Source organism: Anolis sagrei, chromosome 4 (genome assembly GCF_037176765.1).
Source record: "Anolis sagrei isolate rAnoSag1 chromosome 4, rAnoSag1.mat, whole genome shotgun sequence".
Classification (NCBI taxonomy): Eukaryota; Metazoa; Chordata; class Lepidosauria; order Squamata; family Dactyloidae; genus Anolis; species Anolis sagrei.
Genome location: NC_090024.1, coordinates 131002823 through 131023330, shown reverse-complemented (window position 1 = coordinate 131023330; position 20508 = coordinate 131002823). Strand labels below are relative to the sequence as shown.

The 20508-nt window shown below is 41.5% G+C and overlaps 2 protein-coding genes across 5 annotated transcripts in view; both read right to left on the bottom strand.

The window, feature by feature from the left end:
* LOC137096950 (flavin-containing monooxygenase 1-like) overlaps positions 1-5651 on the bottom strand; it is a 26089-nt gene extending 20438 nt beyond the window's left edge. For 2 of the 3 annotated variants that reach the window (XM_067467679.1, XM_067467677.1), the window contains exons 1-3: positions 3548-3636; positions 771-907; positions 257-445 (exon numbers count right to left, since the gene is read on the bottom strand). In XM_067467679.1, the coding sequence (XP_067323780.1) occupies positions 257-445; positions 771-902 (321 nt within the window). In that variant the 5' untranslated portion in view covers positions 903-907; positions 3548-3636. Of the gene's footprint in view, positions 1-256; positions 446-770; positions 908-3547; positions 3637-5562 lie in introns of those variants that run through there. The other variant, XM_067467678.1, reaches the window with a different exon arrangement.
* The window catches only part of LOC137096949 (flavin-containing monooxygenase 1-like), a 24021-nt gene continuing 5161 nt past the window's right edge, over positions 1649-20508 (bottom strand). Inside the window, exons 5-9 of one of the 2 annotated variants that reach the window (XM_067467675.1) lie at positions 19490-19632; positions 16337-16536; positions 15251-15606; positions 12278-12350; positions 1649-3897 (exon numbers count right to left, since the gene is read on the bottom strand). In XM_067467675.1, coding sequence (XP_067323776.1) covers positions 3549-3897; positions 12278-12350; positions 15251-15606; positions 16337-16536; positions 19490-19632 — 1121 coding nt within the window. In that variant the 3' untranslated portion in view covers positions 1649-3548. Of the gene's footprint in view, positions 3898-9315; positions 9979-12277; positions 12351-15250; positions 15607-16336; positions 16537-19489; positions 19633-20508 lie in introns of those variants that run through there. The other variant, XM_067467674.1, reaches the window with a different exon arrangement.

Genomic DNA, 20508 nt, shown 5'->3' with positions numbered 1-20508 from the left:
CTTCTCTCCACTCCTCCAGTATTCAAATTTGGGCATATCGGGTTTTTGTGTCAAATTTGGTCCAGTGAATGAATACATAACCTGAATACCAGATATTTACATTACAATTCATAACAGTAGCAAACTCACAGTTATGAAGTAGCAACAAAAATAATTTTATGGTTGGGGTCACCACAACATAAAGAAATGTACTAAGGGGTCGCGGCATTAGGAAGGTTGAGAGAAACTGCTCTAGACAGAAATATATCAAGCTTACTTTGAACTGAATGTGTCTCCGTAGATCAAAATGCTTTGTATACATCTCCAGGTATTCCAGAAGCCTGGCATTGGGCAAAAAGACTGGAAAATCTTCTGGGTATGGGAAGTCTGAAAAGACTGACATCTCTTTACAGGAATTACTGATCAATGATTTGTAGATGCTGGGCCTTCCTTCTTCAACATTTTCCTATACATACAATAGCACAATTAAGTTTATCATGGTTTATAGTAGTGTCTTTTAAAGTGATTATGTTGTCGACCCCCCCCCCCCCAAACCAGGTCAAAATATTAAATTAATAAACTTGGCACAGCAGCGGAGAGTTCTGCAGGTAGCAGAAGCCCGGAGTTCCATGAATTGGCTCTGTGTATAGTCCATATTAGTTTTGAATAATGCAAGTTTCCATACCATTATCAAAGGCAACATCTATAGCATCTAAAATACACAGATTTAATTATATAGCATAAAATACAAAAAGGTTAGGAAATATATTGTATCAGATGCCCCAACTTACCTTGAATTGCCAAATTCCCCCGATGTCATCACTTCTCTCAAAGCAGGTAGGCTCCAGTCCTTCATCCAAGCAGCATTTGAGGGAAACTAATCCACTTATACCTGCTCCGACAATAGCTACTTTTTTGGGCATGATGTCTTGAAATACAGAAAAAGAAAAATACACCCTCAGAATATTCAACCCTTTACGTGAGCTGACCAGATCTTTTTATACATATATTAAAGGAGAGTAAGTGTAAGCGATTCTGAAATGTCTGCCTTCCACATCCCAAGTAGGAGGGAAGCTCTTTAAGAAACTCTAAACCTGATCAGAAAAGAAACGCCCAACCACATGCACACCATTCTTTGATCAAAGGGGTTAGACCCCCCACCTGAGAGTCTGTGGGATATGTTTATTGAGTATACACAAGTCTTAAATACCTTTCAGCAAACTGGAACACAACTACGTATGCTTTACCTTGGCCACTGCATACCTTACCCAATACTTTGCTTATCTAGGTTCTTCAGGCAGAGTCCATTAAAAGGAAAAAATACACAAAAATGGTTGAAGATATGCAACATGCAGATAGCTTAGGTCGCATAAGCTATTCAACCACATTTTTAAATCTCGATTTCTGGAGTATACACCCACTCACAGGGCATTTTGTAAAAAGCGTAGGTTTCTCTGGAGGTCTTCATCATGGATAATTTGGCTTTTACATCTTTTGGTATTCAATATATGCGCCAATATATGAAAGTCAGCAAAGTTATTAAAAAAATGATATTTATTTATTTCATTTATTTACCCTGTTTATACCCCGCCTTTTTCTACCCCAAAAGGGACTCAAGGCAGCTTACATATGGCAATTATTCAATGCCTTAAACACACATATTCTGAAACCAAGAGGGAGAGAGAGAGAGAGCGTGAGGGGGGAGACAGAAAGAACGAAAGGAGCTCTGCATTAAAAGAGCCAAGACTGATTCCACTGAGAGAGAGGCCTCCTCCGGGGGCTGGATAAATGCCCTCAGCGAGCCACATCTGGCCCCCGAACCGTAGTTTGAGGACCCCTGCACTACACCATTGCTGCTAGCCTGTTGTGACATTCAGTATAGTTAGTCTGGGCTATTTTCTTGCAACCACAAATGAGGTGCTCTACTATCCTGAATAGGGACAAGACAGCAAAATAAATGCCACAGGGCTATTAACCCTTTCCAATGCTATCTAAAGATAGTGCTCTCACTCTCTCTGTCCACTCCCCCCTCTCTCTATATATATGGCTGGAGTTACATTTAGATATGTATCTGTCCCAACTTACAAAAAAATTCAACTTAAGAACAAACCTAAAGAACCTATCTTGTTCATAACTGCCTGTATCTCCATTCTGTCTTACCTGTGCTGACTTAATTATATCTTCTTGCAATAAAATGTAAAATGAGTACCCTACAAAACAGATACCAGAGTGCCTACAAATATTCTCTGGGAAAACATTTTTGAAATTTTCATCACCTGCCCTACTTTTTCTCTGTGAGTTTCCTAGAAGTTTTTCAATATGGCTGTGAAGACATGTAACCTAAAACAGGTAGGGAAGGTAAAGAAGAAGGTGAATATTCCTTGAAGTTATGGACAGAATTGCTTTGGGCTCTCTGGTCTCAGCTACAGTTGGTCCTCCACATTTTCAGGGGATCAGGCAGATGACCCTTCATGAAAGTAAAACAAATTAATAAATTTCTCGAAGCCTTCCTAGGGGCAATGAGATAGGCCACTACCACCACTGCTGTGGACCCCAGGGAGCTTGCTCACCACTGCCTTGTTCTCCTCCCACTCCTCCTGCCGATCTTCATGATCACATCTTCCCTTACAAACCAGTGCGAACCCTGAGATCATCTGGAGAAGCTCTGCTCTCTCTTCCATCACCATCCCAAGCGGTTGGTGGGGACAAGGGAGAGGGCCTTCTCGGTGGTGGCCCCCCAGCTCTGGAACCCCCTCCCTAAGAGATCAGACAAGCATTCACTCTGGCCTCCTTTCAGAAGGAATTGAAAACCTGGATATTCAGTTATGCCTTTGATTAGGCAGTTCACCATAAATCCATCCTGTCTCTATTTTAAGTTTAAGTTTTGCACTTTATTTCAGCCCTTTTATTGGTTTTCTCAACACTTTTGCCAACAGTTGTCTCTAGCCCCTGTTCACTCAATCTCAAACTTTCCTTTGGCTCCTTTAGGATTTATTTGCACTCATTGAGCCTGAGCTCAATTATGACTTTTATCTCAGTCTATTGATTGATTATGTTGTTTATGGCTGTTTATGGCTGTGCTATGGTTTATTATTTTTATTGAGTGTTTTTAACTGTGTCTTTGTTTTTATCTGTAATTGTTGGGCTTGCCCCTTGTAAGCCTCTCCGAATCTCCTTGGGGAGATGGTGGCAGGGTATAAAAATAGTTATTATATTTTTATCTGCTCTCCCTGCCTGACTCTCCCATGGTCGAGTGTATATGGAAGCACCAGCCACAGTGGTGAGAAGGAGTCTGGAAGTTGAACTTTTTTTGGGGAGGGGGGGATTATAAGTAAATAGATATGTTGCATATACAGACATATATCAGAGTATCTTTGCACACCACCTTTATATTGCACATTTTTTGAGAATGAAAATAATCTTTTCCATTTCTGAATATATATGCAAAAGCTAATAACAATAGAGGTCTGACTGCAACCATGGAATAAATTATTCCACATATAAACTGATTATTATAGGAGGAGCCATGCATAACTTTTGCAATCTGATTTCAAACCATTATTCTTACATTAGTTGGTGGAGATCAGGAATATAGTAGCCAAGACAACAATGATACCACTGATTTTAAGGAGGAAAAACTGGTTATAGCTTGGAGAGTTGCCCACAACTCGGGTTTTGGTAGGCTTGATGATCCGCTCCTTCTGGGTGAATATGGCATCCCTGGCTCCGGCCCATTTCCCAGGTCCCATCAGTCGATACTGGAATGGGCTACAGGGTCCAAAGAAGATTCTCATGGCCAGCTGGGGATCCCGCAGTAACAATGGGAATACCTTTGGCTTTGATCCTAATTCAACAGCAAGCTCATCCAGATACTCAATGAAATCTGTTTGGATTGATTGATTGCGGCTGGTGCCAAACCTTTAGAAATTGAGAAAACAAAGATAAAAATTGCAACTCTATCTGAGGGAGTGAAGCCAGTACATAGTGCTACTCTAGATTAATAATGTAATGAAGAGAGCTGGGATGGAGTAGTGGATTGAGTGCTGGGCTATAACTCTGAGAGATCAGGGTTTGAATGCCTGCTTATTCACAGAACTCTATGCAGTGGCCTCTAAACATATTATCTCAGCTTCAGAGGAAGGCAATGACAAACCCCTTGCAAGAAAAGCCTTGGATACCTTCACTTCTGTGTTGCAATCAACTGGAAATGACTTGAAGGCACGCCACCATCACTACAATTTAGTAAAACAGATAATCATGTTTACTCTGAGAACAAGCTTAAAATTTTAAGACACACAGTGTACTGCAGGGCTAATAAAATGTGATAGAGCTTTGAGAGTACTTTTCCTGAATATAGTAAATCTCTTGACGGGGTTATTTTTGGGTTTTGTTTTTAAAAATTGAGATCAAGAAGCTTTTAATAATCACACAAATCTTGCACTGTGGGTTTTGTTGGCAGAAATATAAGATGGTGTGAGAAATGTGGGTTTGGACTATATCAGTGTGTGTTAAGCTGATAATGTGACTTTTTATTGGAGAAGTAACATTTTATAGGTTTTATAGCAGAAAGACACAAATGGTAATTATGTTTGATAAAGTTATTTTATTTAGTTTCTGTATCAACAGTGTTAAGAAAACTGGTGGTCAGGCATGTAGCCGGGGGGGGGGGGGGGGGCTTGAGGGGCTTCACCCCCCCCTCCCCAATTCTCAGGGTGGTCTGCGAGAAGGCCTTACTGGTACATTATTTAAACTGTTATGTTTATTTATATTATGATCTGATCACCATACTCAATATATCCCATATGCATGGGGGTATTGGGGTAACGATACAAAAGGTTTGCTAGGGTAGACCCTCTTTTACTCAGACTGCCCCCCCCCCCCAAATCAAACTCAGTTCCCCCCGAAACAAAATCCTGGCTACGGGCCTGATGTGAGGGATGGCTTAGGGAGCTGAGAAAGTTTTGCTTAGAGAAAAGAAGTCTAAAAGGGGACATGAAAGTCATTTTTAAATACTTGAAAGGATGTCACAATGAGAAGGAGGCAGGCTTGTTTTCTGCTACTCCAGAGACTAGGACATGGAGCAATGGATTCAAATTGCAGGAAAAGAAATTCATTAGGAAGAACTTCCTGATGGTAAGAGCTGTGGGATATGCTGTTTCAAAGTGTGACAGAATCCCTTTCTCTGGAGGTTTTCAAGCAGAGCCTGGATGACCGTCTGTGGGAAATGCTTGTATTGTGTTGTTTTTTCCTACAGGCCAAAGGATTGGACTACATGGTACTTGTAGTCTCCTCCAACTCTATGATTCTATGGTATCGTCTTTTTCTTTAGTGTGCTTGATATTACTACAACACCTACAACCCTTCTTCCTTTTTTTTTTTTTTTTTTGGCTAGCTAGCAATGCTGCCTTGCCCTTCTCAACCCATTCCTGCATTAGGGACGGGCACCGACTGATATTGGATGACAGAATAAAGATTAAATGTTGAACTTTAAGAGTATTCATTAGATTAACCCTGTTATGTCTTGTAATTGTTCCTACCAGCCAACACAAGATACATAAAGCTTCACTAGAGGCAAATAAATACCTGTTTTTAGACACTAGGCTATAGTTTTCATGGTCAAACCACTGGTTCATCTTTTTTTCTATCATCCATTGCAAAAGGAACCATGGGACTGAATTCTGAATCATATTCCTGAAACGTGTGTGAAAGACGGTGTCCCAGGGATAGCCATTGTCATCCACTTGGCTCATCACCCAGGAGCCATTTCCGGTGCTGATGAAGACTTGCAGGGCAACAAGAAAGATTTATAAAGAAAGGATGGCCTTGGCCACCCTTCAAATCAATGGCTTGAATCCATTTTACCCATACTTACATCATATAGTGTTGTAGTAGAGTCTGCTGGCAACACTACAACTGATAGTAGGAGTGGTAGAGGAGGGAAACGAGGTGCCCAGGTGTTAGATGAGGAGCAGCAAAGGAAAAGAATCCGGGAGATATTTATGTCACCCACAGACAAAGAATCCTTTGAAGGTTTCTCTGAGAGTGAAATGAGATAAATGAAGGCACTGGAGTGATAGAACTTTGCAGTAGGCAAAGTGTTGGTTTCATGTCTTGGGTCTTGGTGCTACCGCTTCTCTTGTTTCGCTTGGGTCCTGGATCTGCAGGTTGCTGCTTTCTTCATGTACCAACCAGATTGGCTTCTCGTAACTGCTGATTTTCCCTCTCCTTGACTTCGGACTGTTTCTAACAACGATACTGCCTCTTGGACTTTGGAACCTTTAACTGGGATTTATTCGACTTTGGACTGCTTCTGGATTATGGCTTCTTTTCACAGCTTTTTGTTTGCTTATTATCTTTGAACTGTGTGATTTTGGTGTGTTTGGTGTTGATCTGGCCGGGGTGGTCCATGCCTTGGTCACCTCTAGAATGGATTACTGCAATGCGCTCTACGTGGGGCTGCCCTTGAAGACGGCTCGGAAACTTCAATTGGTCCAGCGGGCGGCAGCCAGGATGCTAACCGGGGCTCATTATCAAGAGAGGTCTACCCCTCTGTTTAAGGAGCTCCACTGGCTGCCATTTATTTTCCGAGCCCAATTCAAGGTGCAGGTGCTCACCTACAAAGCCCTGAACGGTTTGGGACCACCCTACCTGCATGGCCGCATCTCCATCTACGAACCCACACGCTCGCTCCGGTCATCTGGGGAGGCCCTGCTTGTGATCCCACACACGTCGCAAGCGCGCCTGGTGGGGACACGGGACAGGGCCTTCTCTGTGGCGGCCCCCCGACTCTGGAATGCCCTTCCAAAAAATCTTCGACAGGCCCCTACTTTAGCAGCTTTCAGAAAGAACCTAAAAACTTGGCTGTTCCGATGTGCCTTCTCAGATTAGGAATCCCCCATCCCAAGTCCTACAAGCACTTTAGTACAATCAATATTACTGCACACCGCACTATTTTAATCCTACGTTCCTCCTGCCATTTCAGCACTTTTAACCCTGTACCCCATTGCGCCGGCCGGCCCAGTTTTAAAGTGTCTTGATGCATTGTCACTGTTGCTGTTATTTTGCTTAATTATTTGATTTGCTTTGTTTATTGTTGTGTTTATGTTTCTATTGTATTGTGTTCTGAGGCTTCGGCCTGTGTAAGCCGCATCGAGTCCTTCGGGAGATACTAGCAGGGTACAAATAAAGTTAATAATAATAATAATAATAATTTTGGAGAAACTCTTATTTAATCTGGATTATTTGCCAGTTTAATCCGGATTATTTTCCAAGTTTGTTTTTCAAGCTGCAAATTGCTGCAAACTTTAAGTTCTGACCAGAGGCACTGAATCAAGTGTCTCTGAGTCCTGTTTACTTTGCTTTAATAAACTATTGTTTTGGATATACTCCTGTGTCTGGCTCTTTAAGACATCTGGGTTCCGACAGATTGCCTACTACCAGCAACCGCCAGGAATGGCAAATTTGTAAGGGCTGGCCACTCAGGTGGCTCATCTTCAGGCTCAGTTGGCACAAATGCAGGGAGGGCAAGCCCCTGCAACGCAACCCAAGTGTCATGTTGCCGGAGCGTTTTGATGGGACCAAAGACTTGTTACCTGTGTTTTTTATGCAAGTAGAACTTTATTTTGGACAAATTGCTGCAACTGAGCTGCCTAATGACACAGCCAAGGTGTCGTTTATGTTAAGTTTACTCACTGGAGCTGCAACTAATTGGGCTGTGTCAATTGTTACAGGGAACAGTCCAATTAGAAACAATTTGAATGCATTTAAGGAGGCACTAACTAATGCCTTTGGGGATCCGCTGAGAGAGGAGAATGCGGTTGGGCCTTACATCGCCTACATCAAGGAAAGAGCACTGTGTTGGAGTATCTAACTAAGTTCAATCTCCTCAAACATCAGCTTGACTGGGGAGAAAAACCGTTTATGCTCCTGTTTACAGCTGGCTTGTTGGATCAACTTCAGGACGAATTGGCTCATTTGGAGACACCTGACTCTTGGGATGACCTGGTGAAAAAGGTGCTGCGCATTGATGCGCGTTTGGAGTTCTGGAGAAAAGGACGTCTCAGCAGAGGCTTGATTCTACTACCTTCCCTTGCCAGCTCCGCAAGTAGAAGTAAAGGGGAGGAGGAGCCCATGCAGCTGGGCGTTTACCGGAAGTTATCAGAAGCAGAGAAGGAGTGGAGACGACAACTTAATTTGTGCTTATATTATGGTGGTGGGGGGCATTTTGCTAGAAATTGTACCATCAAGTCATCCAAGGTGCAGGGAAAAGGTCAGCCCTAGTACACCCTGGGTCCAGTGCACTAGGACCAATGGTTCAATGGCCCAGAAATAAGGAGCATGTTTTTGTACAGATTAATCTTTTGTTGGGGAATGGTGGAAAGATAACTACATGGGCACCAGTAGACTCGGGAGCTACGGGGTCATACATTGATGAAAAATTTGTTAAAGACCATGATATACCAGTGGTTAAAAAGAAGAATGCAGTTTGGGTGGAGGGAGCAGATGGTAAATTTGTGGGTACAGGTTCCATAACTCATGAAACCTTGGGGGTGGCATGGGAATTACAGGGAATTGTGGAAGATTTCACTTGGGATGTAACCATGCTACCTAGATATACCGTACTTCTAGGAATGAGTTGGCTATCCAAGGTTAATCCATCTATTGACTGGGGAAATAAGACCATTAAGTTGGAGAAGCATCAATGCTCAACTGTTTCTAGTCAGGATCCAGAACTGGTCGGAGTACCATCTTGTTATTTTGATTTTAGGGACGTGTTCTGTAAAAAAAGAGGCTGATAAATTGCCTCCTCATAGGCCTTATGAATGTGCAATCAAGCTGGAGGAAGGCGCTTGTATGCATTATCAGTTCCTGAAAGACCAGCGCTAAGAGAGTTTTTAGATGAAAACCTGGAGAAAGGTTTTATAAGACCTTCAAGTTCACCTACAGCTGCGCCAGTATTTTTTGTGTCTAAGAAAACTGGGGATCTTAGGTTGGTTTGCGACTACAGAGTACTTAATAAGTTCACTGTTAGAGATCGTTACCCCTTACCTCTAATACCAGAATTATTATCCAGAGTGCAAGGAGCGTCTATATTTTCAAAGTTAGATCTGCGCGGAGCTTATAATTTAGTGTGAATTAAGGAGGGGGATGAATGGAAAACTGCGTTTAACACTTGCTTTGGGGCTTACAAGGAAAGAGGTTCTGACAGCGGGTCCCAAACTGTTTAGGGCTTTATAGGTAAGAACCTGTACCTTGAATTATTATTATATATTTTATAGAAATATGTTTTAATATTATATTTTATAGAAATTTTAATATGTGTTGTTATAGAATTTTTACAAAGTTTATGTGTTTTAACTATGCTGTAACCCATCTCGAGCCACAAGGGGAGGCAAGTAAGAAATAGAATTATTATTATTTCTTAATCACTTGTCTTTAATTTCTCCATAAGTATCAGAGGGGCAGGTCATCAGCAGCTTGCCCTCTGTTAACTGATCATGAGTTTCCCATTAAAATAAGTGAATTAGCAGAATGTGATGTTTCCCATTGAAAGAAGTGGTTTAAACACCATTCATATTCCATTTCATGAGATATACTGCATTTCCCTATTGTTTTTTACTCTAATATCAGCTAACTGCCCTGTGGATACACCAGAACTAATTGAAACTGAAGTAAATTCCAACAAATACAGCAAAGAGGGCAAGCACTTTAAGCACATATGTAGAGAAACTTGAAGTGTCTTCTACAACTCGGGTTCTTGTGGGCTTCAAGGTTCGCTCCCACTGGGTCAGGATTGCATTTCTGGCCCCTTCCCATTTCCCTGGCCCAGTTAAACGGTATTGGTAGGCAGAGCATGGCCCAAAGAATATCTTTATGGCTATTTCTGGATCTTTGAGAAGCAGAGCTGGCACACTAGGTTTTACACCAATGAAGGAGGCCAGTTGGTCCATGTAGACCATCCAATCTGTCTTCAGAACCTCATCAAACGTGAAGCCAAACCTTAATGATAATGAAAAAGAAAATGAAATGAACAAAGAGGAAAGAGAAGAAACAAATATGTCTAATAATTAGGTGAAACAGAAGGAATGGCACTGAATGTTGTTTCCCTTATTCCCCCATCTACACTTCCTAATGGTAAGAGCTATTGGAATTAGGCTAACTCAGAAAGTGGTGGACTCTCCATCTATGAAGGGCCCAACCTGGGAATGCGCGGCCCTGCCGTCTCCTCTCTGGACCAATCCTGACATAGATCCTACCCAGTCTCTTTCTCTGGCCAACACAAAACAAAAGAGGGGTGGTGAAAACTGGAACAATGGTTTTATATGATTGTATAAAAAGTGTTGTGAAGAGCACGTGCTCTCTTATGCTTGTAATTTTGGAGCAAGGGCTAACAAGCATTGATTCTTGGCTAAGATGAAATAAATGCCTCTGTCCTATGTCTTTTTTCACTGGGGAGATTTTTTAAAATCTGGAACATTGTTTACTAAGCTGTTCCCTCTCAATTTATTGCGGTCTAAATTCCATATCAGTATTATTGCTTCCCTTGATCTAGACCTGTGGTTCTCAACCTGTGGGTCCCCAGATGTTTTGGCTTTCAACTCCCCAAAACTCTAACAGCTGGTAAACTGGCTGGGATTTCTGGGGGTTGTAAGCCAAAACACCTGGAACTCTACAGGTTGATAACCACTGATCTAGACACTAGACTCCTGTTGATGCATCCTAGAATCACATTGCCTTTTTTTAGTTGCTAATTCACAGTGTTGATGCCTGCTCAGCTTGTGGTCTACTAAGGCTCCTTATACACTTCCATATACAATCCATATTATCTGCTTTGAACTGGATTATATGGCAGTGTAGACTCATACAATCCAGTTCAAAGCATATAAGTGGACAATCCACTTTGATAATCTGGATTATATGGCAGTTTAGACGGGGCCTAAGACCTAGACCCTTTTCACATAGATTGTTTTCAAGCCAGGTGTCACCCCAGATCTGTGCCTGTATTTATTTATTTATTTTACAGTATTTATATTCCGCTCTTCTCACCCTGCAGGGGACTCAGGGCGGATTACAATGTACATATACATGGCAAACATTCAATGCCATAGTTACACACCATATATAGACAGACACATAGAGGCTATTTAACATTCCAGCTTTTTCATGAGGGTATTCTGGCCACCAGGGGAGCTGTTGTTTCACCGTCCATTTGTGACACTGATGAAATACTTCCTCCTTCTTTGCATGCTTGCTGGAGATTTTTTATGGCATCGTAAATTAGCCTCCCCACATAAGCGGTACCTAAATTTCCTACTTAACAGATGCAACTGTCTTTCAGGCTGCAAAGGTCGACAGCAAGCTACACAAATTGGTCAGAAGCTCACTCCAACCCGGGCTGGCTTCGAACTTTTTGGTCAGTAGTGATCTTAATGTAGCTGACTCCCAGCCAGCTGCGCCACAGTCCCAGTCATTTATATTGTCTATGTGTACCATCCTACATTTCTCCCTGTTGAAATTCACAACTATTATTTCCAGAACACAGAGATCAAATGAGAGAAATAGGAATAAAAACAAACTAATCCAATTATTTAAGTACTGCAATATTGCTAAAGTACTTTAGAACTTTGACCATAACTTTTGAATAATAATAAAGAAGGTTCAGTGGAAATTGGTGGAAATCAATTTTGCCAGAATCTACAGTTAGAAAACTCTGGGAGATTTTAAGAAAAAGTCTGTGTACAGATCTAGGAATATGCAGGTAAAAGTAAAACAAAAACAATGGAAAACTCAGTTCTACCAGAAGATTTACCTCTGTCTAAAGCCCCTTCTACACTGCCATACAATCCAGATTATCAAAGCAGATAATCCACATTATTTGCTTTGAACTGGATTATCTACACTGTCATATAATCTAGCTCAGAGCAGATAACCTTGATTTTATATGGCAGTGTAGAAGGGGCCTGAATAACCCCCAATTTCCAGAACATCTCCTTATTTCAAGTGTCACAAGTTGAGGATCAACACCATAAAAATAACAGTATAAATTCTAAAATCCTAAATTTCACAGCAAATACAGCTGAGCCTGTTTCTGAGCTTCCTAATGATTTCCTTGGTTATGGCATGATGTGAAGAGTCAAATAACGAGTAGCTGATCAAATGCTCTGGCACAAATGAGACTATTTTCTAAATATCTTCATAACACTGAAGGCATAGAGTCAAAGTTGTATGGTTTCTTTATTATCAGCTGACAACCCTAACCTAATTACTGAGGATTTGTCTTGGTTTTATAAAGACTTACCACTTTTTCTTGTTTTTCTTAATTTCATTGACCTCCTTCACCATTATGTTCACTGGAGGCAATTTACATAAGCCTAGAAGACAGGAGAAATGTTTCAGGGAATCACAAAATGAAAAATGAAAACCAAGCCAAACCCAAAGAAAAACAACTTTTAGAAGATGTCTTCAAACAGAAGAACAGTTTGTTCATCTATAAATAAGGCTCAGTGGCTGTTTGCAGTGGTATTTTAAGTGCGAAAAAAATCTTAATTGTCAATCCAAATTGCACAAGATCCCCAATGATGCAGCAGGGAGCACAGTAAAGTTCAATCAGTTTTTTAGATATGCTGTGCTAAGTGTGATGTCGAGAGTGGCACCACCTATGTGTAGAACTGTTAGTTGCAAGATTTAAACTGTTCTATCATGCTTAATCCTGCCTTTTTACCCTGCTTATGTATAGTTGGATTGATTGGTTATTTATAGCTGTCAATCAAGCTTCGCACCTTCCTGGGTCTTTCCATAACAACGCTGACGGTGGCAGTAAGGGCTGAGCTAGGAATACTCCCAGTAAAAGCTCAAATCTTAATGAGACAGTTTAATTACTGTTCAAAAGTAAACTCTGGATCCTAGTAGACTTCCTCGCCTATGTCTAGAGGATCAAGTCCAGCATGACCAGAAGTCATCGTGGATGGCGGCTCTGAATAATGAGCTGGCTGGATTCAGTCTGCCTTTGCAATTTCTGGGTGTTTTGGGTCCGGGGGCAGGGCAAGTGCTCAAGTGGCGCATTCGGGATGTCTATGCACAGCTGGACCTAGAGAGCATAGGTAGGTCTTCAGCCACAAGGTTTTTAGCTTCCCACAAAAGGAATATTCATTTAGAGCACTACCTAACTATTCCACTTCCTCTACCCTTAAGAAGAATATATACTAGGACTAGGTTTTAACAACTCAGTACTATGGTGCAAACCGGGCGCTACTGTAACATCCCAAGAAGTGAGAGATTCTGCGTCTGGGGAGAACAAACAGTGGAAGACATTGAACATTTCTTAATTGACTGTCCAGCATATACTGAACTGCGAGACAGATATTTGCATCCAATATTATCCAACTGCAGGTCCCCCAACAGAAATGATATTCTGACATCCCTCTTGCAAGGGCAGGAAAGATCCAACATAATCAGAGTAAGCCTTTTTATTCTGAAAGCCATTAAGAAAAGAGCAGATTTCCTGAAAGAAGAACCAGGAAAATAAGATTCTGACAATAAATAGAAAGTCAGTTGCTGTCCTCACCTTTTTGCCTTGTTTTTTACTCATGTTCTATTTTGAAATGGTCATATGACTGATCAAATAAATACATATTATTATTATTATTATTATTATTATTATATAGCTGTCAATCAGTGTTGTTTGCACCAGTTGAATTGCTTTCTCAAACTCAATTGTTTGGCTCCACCTCTTCCTGGAGGAGGGGAGTGCTTCCCTTTTTTATTCTGCCATCAGAGTTTCTATCAAATGGATGTGAATAAGAGACTTGGCTCTAAAAGCTCCTGATTAAAATTACCTCTCAGCACCAGTTTTAAGGTTTTTTACCCTTGGGACTCATGCTTTATGTCCAGATCATCCTGGACAACATTGAGGAGACCCAAGCGCCTTCAAACCGGTTCTTTTGGCACCAGAGGAAGGTCTTGTCCCTTCAACATAGGCCATTGGACTGGGGTTGTGTTTATTCCGATATTCACAGCCATTGAGGAAAGAGGAAATAGGAAAAGCCTCTCAGCTTCAAACTCTTTGGACTTCAGAGATTGTAAAGTATATTTCCTTTATCCCTGTTGAAACAACAAGCTTGTGCCTGAGAAAGATAACTCATTGTGAACAATAAATACCATTTTGAGTTATCTGTTGTGTTTTGGTCTTTGGGAGTTCCAGTTTCCTATAGGAGGGCAAGAAGCAATCCCCTGGGGAAAGATGCCACGTCCATGCCTCTTTTACTAAGAGCTATAGCCCCAGGCACAACGGCACACTAAGCTTTCAGGCCTCGAAGATTTGGATGTTACTCTATTACTAGGAAGCATTAGCATACAATTTAAAGCAAATATGCAAACATTAAAACAAAATTAAATATAAACAATATTTTAAAAAATCAGTTATTAGCCATTAAAACATATTCAGAGTTAGAAACCACAGCACCCCCTGACTTGATCTGAAAAACCTTCATTTTTAAAGCCTGTCTCAAGAGAAAGGTTTTAGCCTGCCAATAATCAATCCACATTATTTGCTTTGAAGTGGATTATATGAATCCATGCTGTCATATAATCTAGTTCAAATCAGATAATCTGAATTGTATATGGCAGTGCAGACAGAGCCCAAGAGGCTAGGCTGCCCCCCCCCCCCCTTTCCAACTTTCTTTGCATTGGATTTAGTCAGGCATTTTACATGTAACTGAGGGTCTATTTAGTCGGGCATTTTACATATAACTGAGGGTTTATTTTAGGCTTTCTCATCTTGCATGTGTTTTAAACACATGTTATTTTTAATTTATCTTTTGTTCTTGGAATTTAATGTGAGCTTTTAATTATTTTGGAAGCCATCATAGGTCCCAGTCTGGGATAAAACCAGCAAAATAAATACATAAATAAAGCCTAAAAGTGGTGTCTTCACTTTCAGGTGTTCTTATAGTATCAGAATAGAGATGGGTATGATTTTTTTTATGTAGACAACTGGCTAGTTTTAGTTATAATAATACCACTTGATACTCTTAAGACCCAGAATCATGATTTCTATATGCAGTTATTCTATTTATTATTTATTTATTTAAAACTTTTATATCCCGATCTTCTCACCTCCGTAGAGGGACTCAGATCGGCTTACAGACCGGCTTATATTCATTCTTAAGAGCACTTTTCTAAGGTAGCAATGTCAACTATAAGTCATGCCCACTAGTGTCACTTCCTAAATGTGCACTTAGACCTTTGGAGTGCTGTGTCCCATCTTACATACCATTAAAGACACGAGTGACCCAGCGTGCCTGGATTTCCACTGGTGGTACGATTGGTCCAAATGGCCTGAAGTACCCGATAAGGGCAAGTGTTGGTTTCTCCAGCTGAGGAGGGAAGATGTATTTGTACAATGAAGCATGCTTATCTTCAACTTTGATGACAGACTCATCAATGAAAGGAAATGAAGCCTTGTATCCAGTGGCAAAGACAACAATATCCACATCTTCTGCCTCGGGAGTATTTGCAAATATCACAGCATTTTCTTTAAACGCCTTCACTTCAGGTCTAATAGTGATCTTCCCACTGAGGATGCAAGCAGGCAGCTCATCATTTATCACTGGCTCTCTCATCACAGATCTAAGAGGAAGGATTAAGAAATCAAGATTACTTTATTCATTGCCAGGTACTTCAATAAATACACAGAGGGCATTTCCACACTGCCCCTTTATCCTGGGATCTGATCCCAAATTATCTGTTTATCCCCGGTTATCTGGCAGTGGGGGAAGTAGCAGCCAATAATGAAAGGACCAAGGTAGTGACATCTCCAGCCCATCCTCTGTTCAGATATCAGCCAGCACGCCAATGCCTTAAATCAAGAAATAGTTTTCTAAGATCTATAGAGATACTTGCAGAAATACCTCCGCAAACAAGAGTCCAAAAGTGGCAGGCAAAAACCCAGAACCACAATCAGTGGCTGATACCAGATGAGAACCCCCCCCCCCCCCGGGCACACAGAAGACTTCGAAGGCACTGAACAGACTGTGCTCTGGCACCATGAGATGCAGAGCCAACCTTAAGAAATGAGACCACAAAGTAGCGTCCACAACATGTGAGTGTGGAGAAGAGCAAACCACAGACCACTTATTACAATGCAGTCTGAGCCCTGCCACCTGCACAATGGAGGACCTTCTTATAGCAACACCAGAGGCACTCCAAGTGGCCAGCTACTGGTCAAAGAACATTTAGTATAATGCCAAGTTTTTTATACTTTGTGTTTTTTAAATGCATTACAACTGTACCCTTGGTTCACTCCTGTTACGATAAATAAATAACTTGTTGTTTCTATGTGATAATTTATACTAAGTACCTATCTTTTGGAATGATTCCATAGTTGGCATGATCAAACCACTGGCTCGCTCGGTTTGCAACCAGCCATGCTGTGATACGCCCAGGAAGACTATTTCGGACTATGTTCTTAAAACGAGTAAGGAACACCATGTCCCATGGGTAGCCATTGTCAAAAACACGGCTCAGCGCCCAAGCACCTTTACTTGTGCTAATCATCACCTAAAAAAAGGAAGACAATCAAACACAGCAACAACCTGTTAGGAATCATTCTATACAGTACTGCATTAGTGATTTCATTAGTTATGTAAGCCAACTTTTAAAATAAGAAATTCAATTTTCTACATGGATTTGATAGTCTATATTTTCTCTCTCAATCTCTCTCTTTCAAAACACACAAAGACACATATTCTGGTCTGTCCCAAAATTTAATTCAATGTGTGTACTTTGATCCTAAAGTCTTTTAGAATTTGAGTAGCGAAAGAATTGCCTAGCACTGCAAGTACATACTGGTATACTAACGTGAATCTGAAAACCAGTAGCCCCTCAGCCACAGTTCACTAAGTTCCGTCACCCATGACCATCAGTCTTGCTGGCTGGGATTTATGGGAGCTTGGGGCCTGCAACATTTAAAGGGGCACAATTTCCCCACAAGTAACTTTCGGCCAGGCTTCCTTCACCCCCTTTCTAAGGCACCATCTACACTGCCATATAAAAAAACGCAGATTCTCCCTAACGTCCTCTCCAATCCATTACAAATCAGGGTCCCTGGTATACTGAGATCCTCAGGGAAATGAAACGAGAAGGATAATAACTAAAGCACAGATGGCAGAAAACTAGACTTTTATGTGACAAGACACGGTATAGAGGGCACCTTTGCTCCTATAAGGTGGCAATATGTGCAGTGAAGAAAGCTTTCTTCTTTGCACACTTTGCACCTGCAGATTCACATCTTGTTGTCAGGTGCGGCTGAAGCAATAGGCAAGATACGCATTTGCGTATAGCACGAATCCCCAAGGGGCACTCCTCCAAGGCAACAACAACAACAGGAGGGGAAGCACTGCTTTGGCTCACTTTCTGCCTCCCTCCCTGCTGCCTTTCCTCTGGATCAAAAGCATCCTTCCTCCCCACTCCTTCCACCTTTGATCTCCGCGGTCAGGCGCACCATTTTAGGCGAACAGCAGCTCAGCAAGCAAGGCTTCCTCCTTTTCCTCTTCCTCCGCTCAGCTGCTTTGAGAGACAACAAGAGTCAGGCAGCGAGGAGGAGGAGGAGGCAAGAGAGCAAAGAGATTCGGCCTACAGACAAGCTCCGCTGGCTTCCTAGTGATCAAGATGAGTGGCTCCTTTTCCTGAGTTGGAGGAAAAAGCAGGGCAAATCCACCACCCCGACGACTCAGGCCCCGCTGCAGCTCCTTGTAGGCCTCTTTGCCACCTGCCCCCATCTGCACTGACTGCTTAATGCCATGAATGAAAGCCAGCCTCAAACTGCACGACCACAAACAACAGCAAACTCCCACAAAAGCAAGCACGCAAAAGAAAGCAAGCAGCCCGGTTCGTGTCATCACGAACATGCTGACTTCGAAGATTTTTAACATTCCATTATACATATTATTGTTGTTCAGATTTTTTTACTTTGCAAACAGCATTGCAAAAATAACCAGAATGCAAATATTAGCGAATAGGTGCATGTATAGGTCTATGTATAATTTTTCCCTGAGAATTTGAGATGGTTGAGTAAAAATATGACCACATTTCTCCCATTCCTCCTTTCCATTTCTCCCATTCTTTTTTTAAAGCAGTGGTTCCCAACCTGTGTACGTGGACCACCAGTGGTCCCCAAGATCTAAAATATGGTCCAGGGCCTCACCGTTAATACACCATTGCAATGAGAGTGGCTGGTCTCGTGAAACCCTCTTACAGTGCTGAGGCAACAGGGATGTCATGAGGAGAGAGGCTGACTATCCACAAAAGGCATGACAACAAGCTTCCTGACTGCTGCTTCTCTTCCTCCTCCTTCGCCTGAGCAGAGCCGTTCCATGTGGTGTCTGGAAGCGGGGGTGCCTTTGTGTCTTCACTTTTATGCCTGTTCCTGGGGTTATTTGGGGCGCTGGTTCAGAAAATTGCATTGGATAGACCACATCAACTCTAGATTATTAAGTATGGGTTTCTGTGGGCGAGCAGATGGCAATTACTGGATGGCATATGTTCTGTATCAGAAACTAGAGCTGATGTGGTCTATCCAATGCATTTTTTCTGAATCAGCACCCCAACCAAATCTAAAGTTGACCAAAAACAGATTCATAACGCTTTTGGTACTAATGTTGAAGAGTGGTCCCTGGTCAAAAACAATTGGGAACCACTGCTAAAGGGATGCTGCCACGCCACATGTTTTTGGGAAAGATGACTAAATTTAAGGTGCAATATCTCAAGTGAGAAGTACTGAGAGTGCCTTGGACCGTGAGAAAATCCAACCAGTCCATACTTCAGGAAATAAAGTCCGATTGTTCATTGGAGGGAAGGATATTTGAGGCAAAGATGAGAAGACAGGAAAGCTTAGAGAAGACAATGATGCTGTAGAAAATGGAAGGAAAAAGGAAGAGGAGCCAACCAAGGGCAAGATGGATGGATGGGATCCTTGAAGTGACTGGCTTGACTCTGAATGAGCTGGGGGTGGTGATGGCCAACAGGGAGTTCTGGCGTGGGCTGGTCCAGGAGGTCACGAAGAGTCAGAAGCGACTGAACGAATAAACAACTATTTCAAGTTCCCTTCCAGGCCGCACTCAAGCTACTATCCCTAACTTTCTTCTTATGTCCAGTTAAATTAGTTAGAATACATGAAAAGGGAAAGTATCTGAAGGCCTGTTCTTGCAGTGTCTTTTACATTCTAACAATGCCATTTCCACACTTGTGGATTTTTTCAAAGATTCTTGTTGCATTAATTGACTCCCTGAAATATTAATTGCAGCTCACAGCAGAAGCAATTTATTTCTCCCATTCTTTAATTTTTATTACATTTGGTAGAAGCACTGTGTTTTCTAAACTGGCTTAGGCGCATTTTAATTTCAGTTGTATCAACATGACAATTTGGTTTTCTCGTGGTTGTTCACATTAGTCAATACACCAGTAATTCAGAATTAGTGAACACATATCTTGTGTTTAAAATGAGAAATGTTACCTTTTTTGCTGTGTGTGTTGCTGCCACTGCAATATCAACTCCTGAATTCCCCATGCCAATCACAAGCACTCTTTTATCCCGGAATACTTCTGCGTTTTTATAGTGCCGGCTATGAAGATACATGCCATTAAATTTTTCTATACCTGTGTGGAAGAAAGAACATGGCACAGTGAGCTTCCAAATGGCATCTAAAAGAACAGTAGCCCAATTCTATACAGTACTTTTTCCTTGGAAATTTCAGTCAAAGAAGTGAGGTCTACTCCTAAGTGAATTGTAGTTTTCGTGATTTTCTAGTGTCTGTTTGGATCATGAGGCCTACATCCTGAAGTGAAGCCTCGGGCCAGGATCTTTGGCACCCCCCCCCCCCCCCCAAATCTACTGCTAAGGTTAAGGGAAGGGTTTAGGATATAATAAGTCAGTTTAAATGATAACACAAAAGTAACCATTATATTTATTTCAATAATTATATGGATGTACAGTAATATCAAAAATTATCTCAAATGTTTAGCTTTATTGGCACAGTTTTTTCAACAATTTCAGTAAAATCAACTTGCTTAGCTAAATAATTTTCAGTGTGTACATTTGCTAGATGGTCAAGTCACTCAACTAGGTGTGTTTTTTTGGCATGCTTTCGATGAATTTGTCAGCCTGCTGGAATGATCTTTTACTTAAGAAACAGTAACTGATACTGTACAATGAACTTTCTATTTCATCACATTGATTAAATTCCTCTGAGTCAAACACTTTAGAAGTTGTAACACACTGTGTTCATCATATTGGGTTAGGTTCAAGTGTAGGGTAGAGCATTCTTTATGTGTCTAAAGTGTTGGGAGAGGGAGAAGAGGCCTTCGTTGGGACGGCTTGATCCCGTTGTTGTTTGGTTGCAGAGTGAGCACCCTCCTGATGTCTTGGTCACCAAGTTCAGAGCAACCCGGTATATAAGGGAACCCCTTTTGTTCAGCACCCCAAGGCTGGTGTCAGAAAGCAAGCAGTCTCCGTAGGTGAAGCAAAATCTCTTG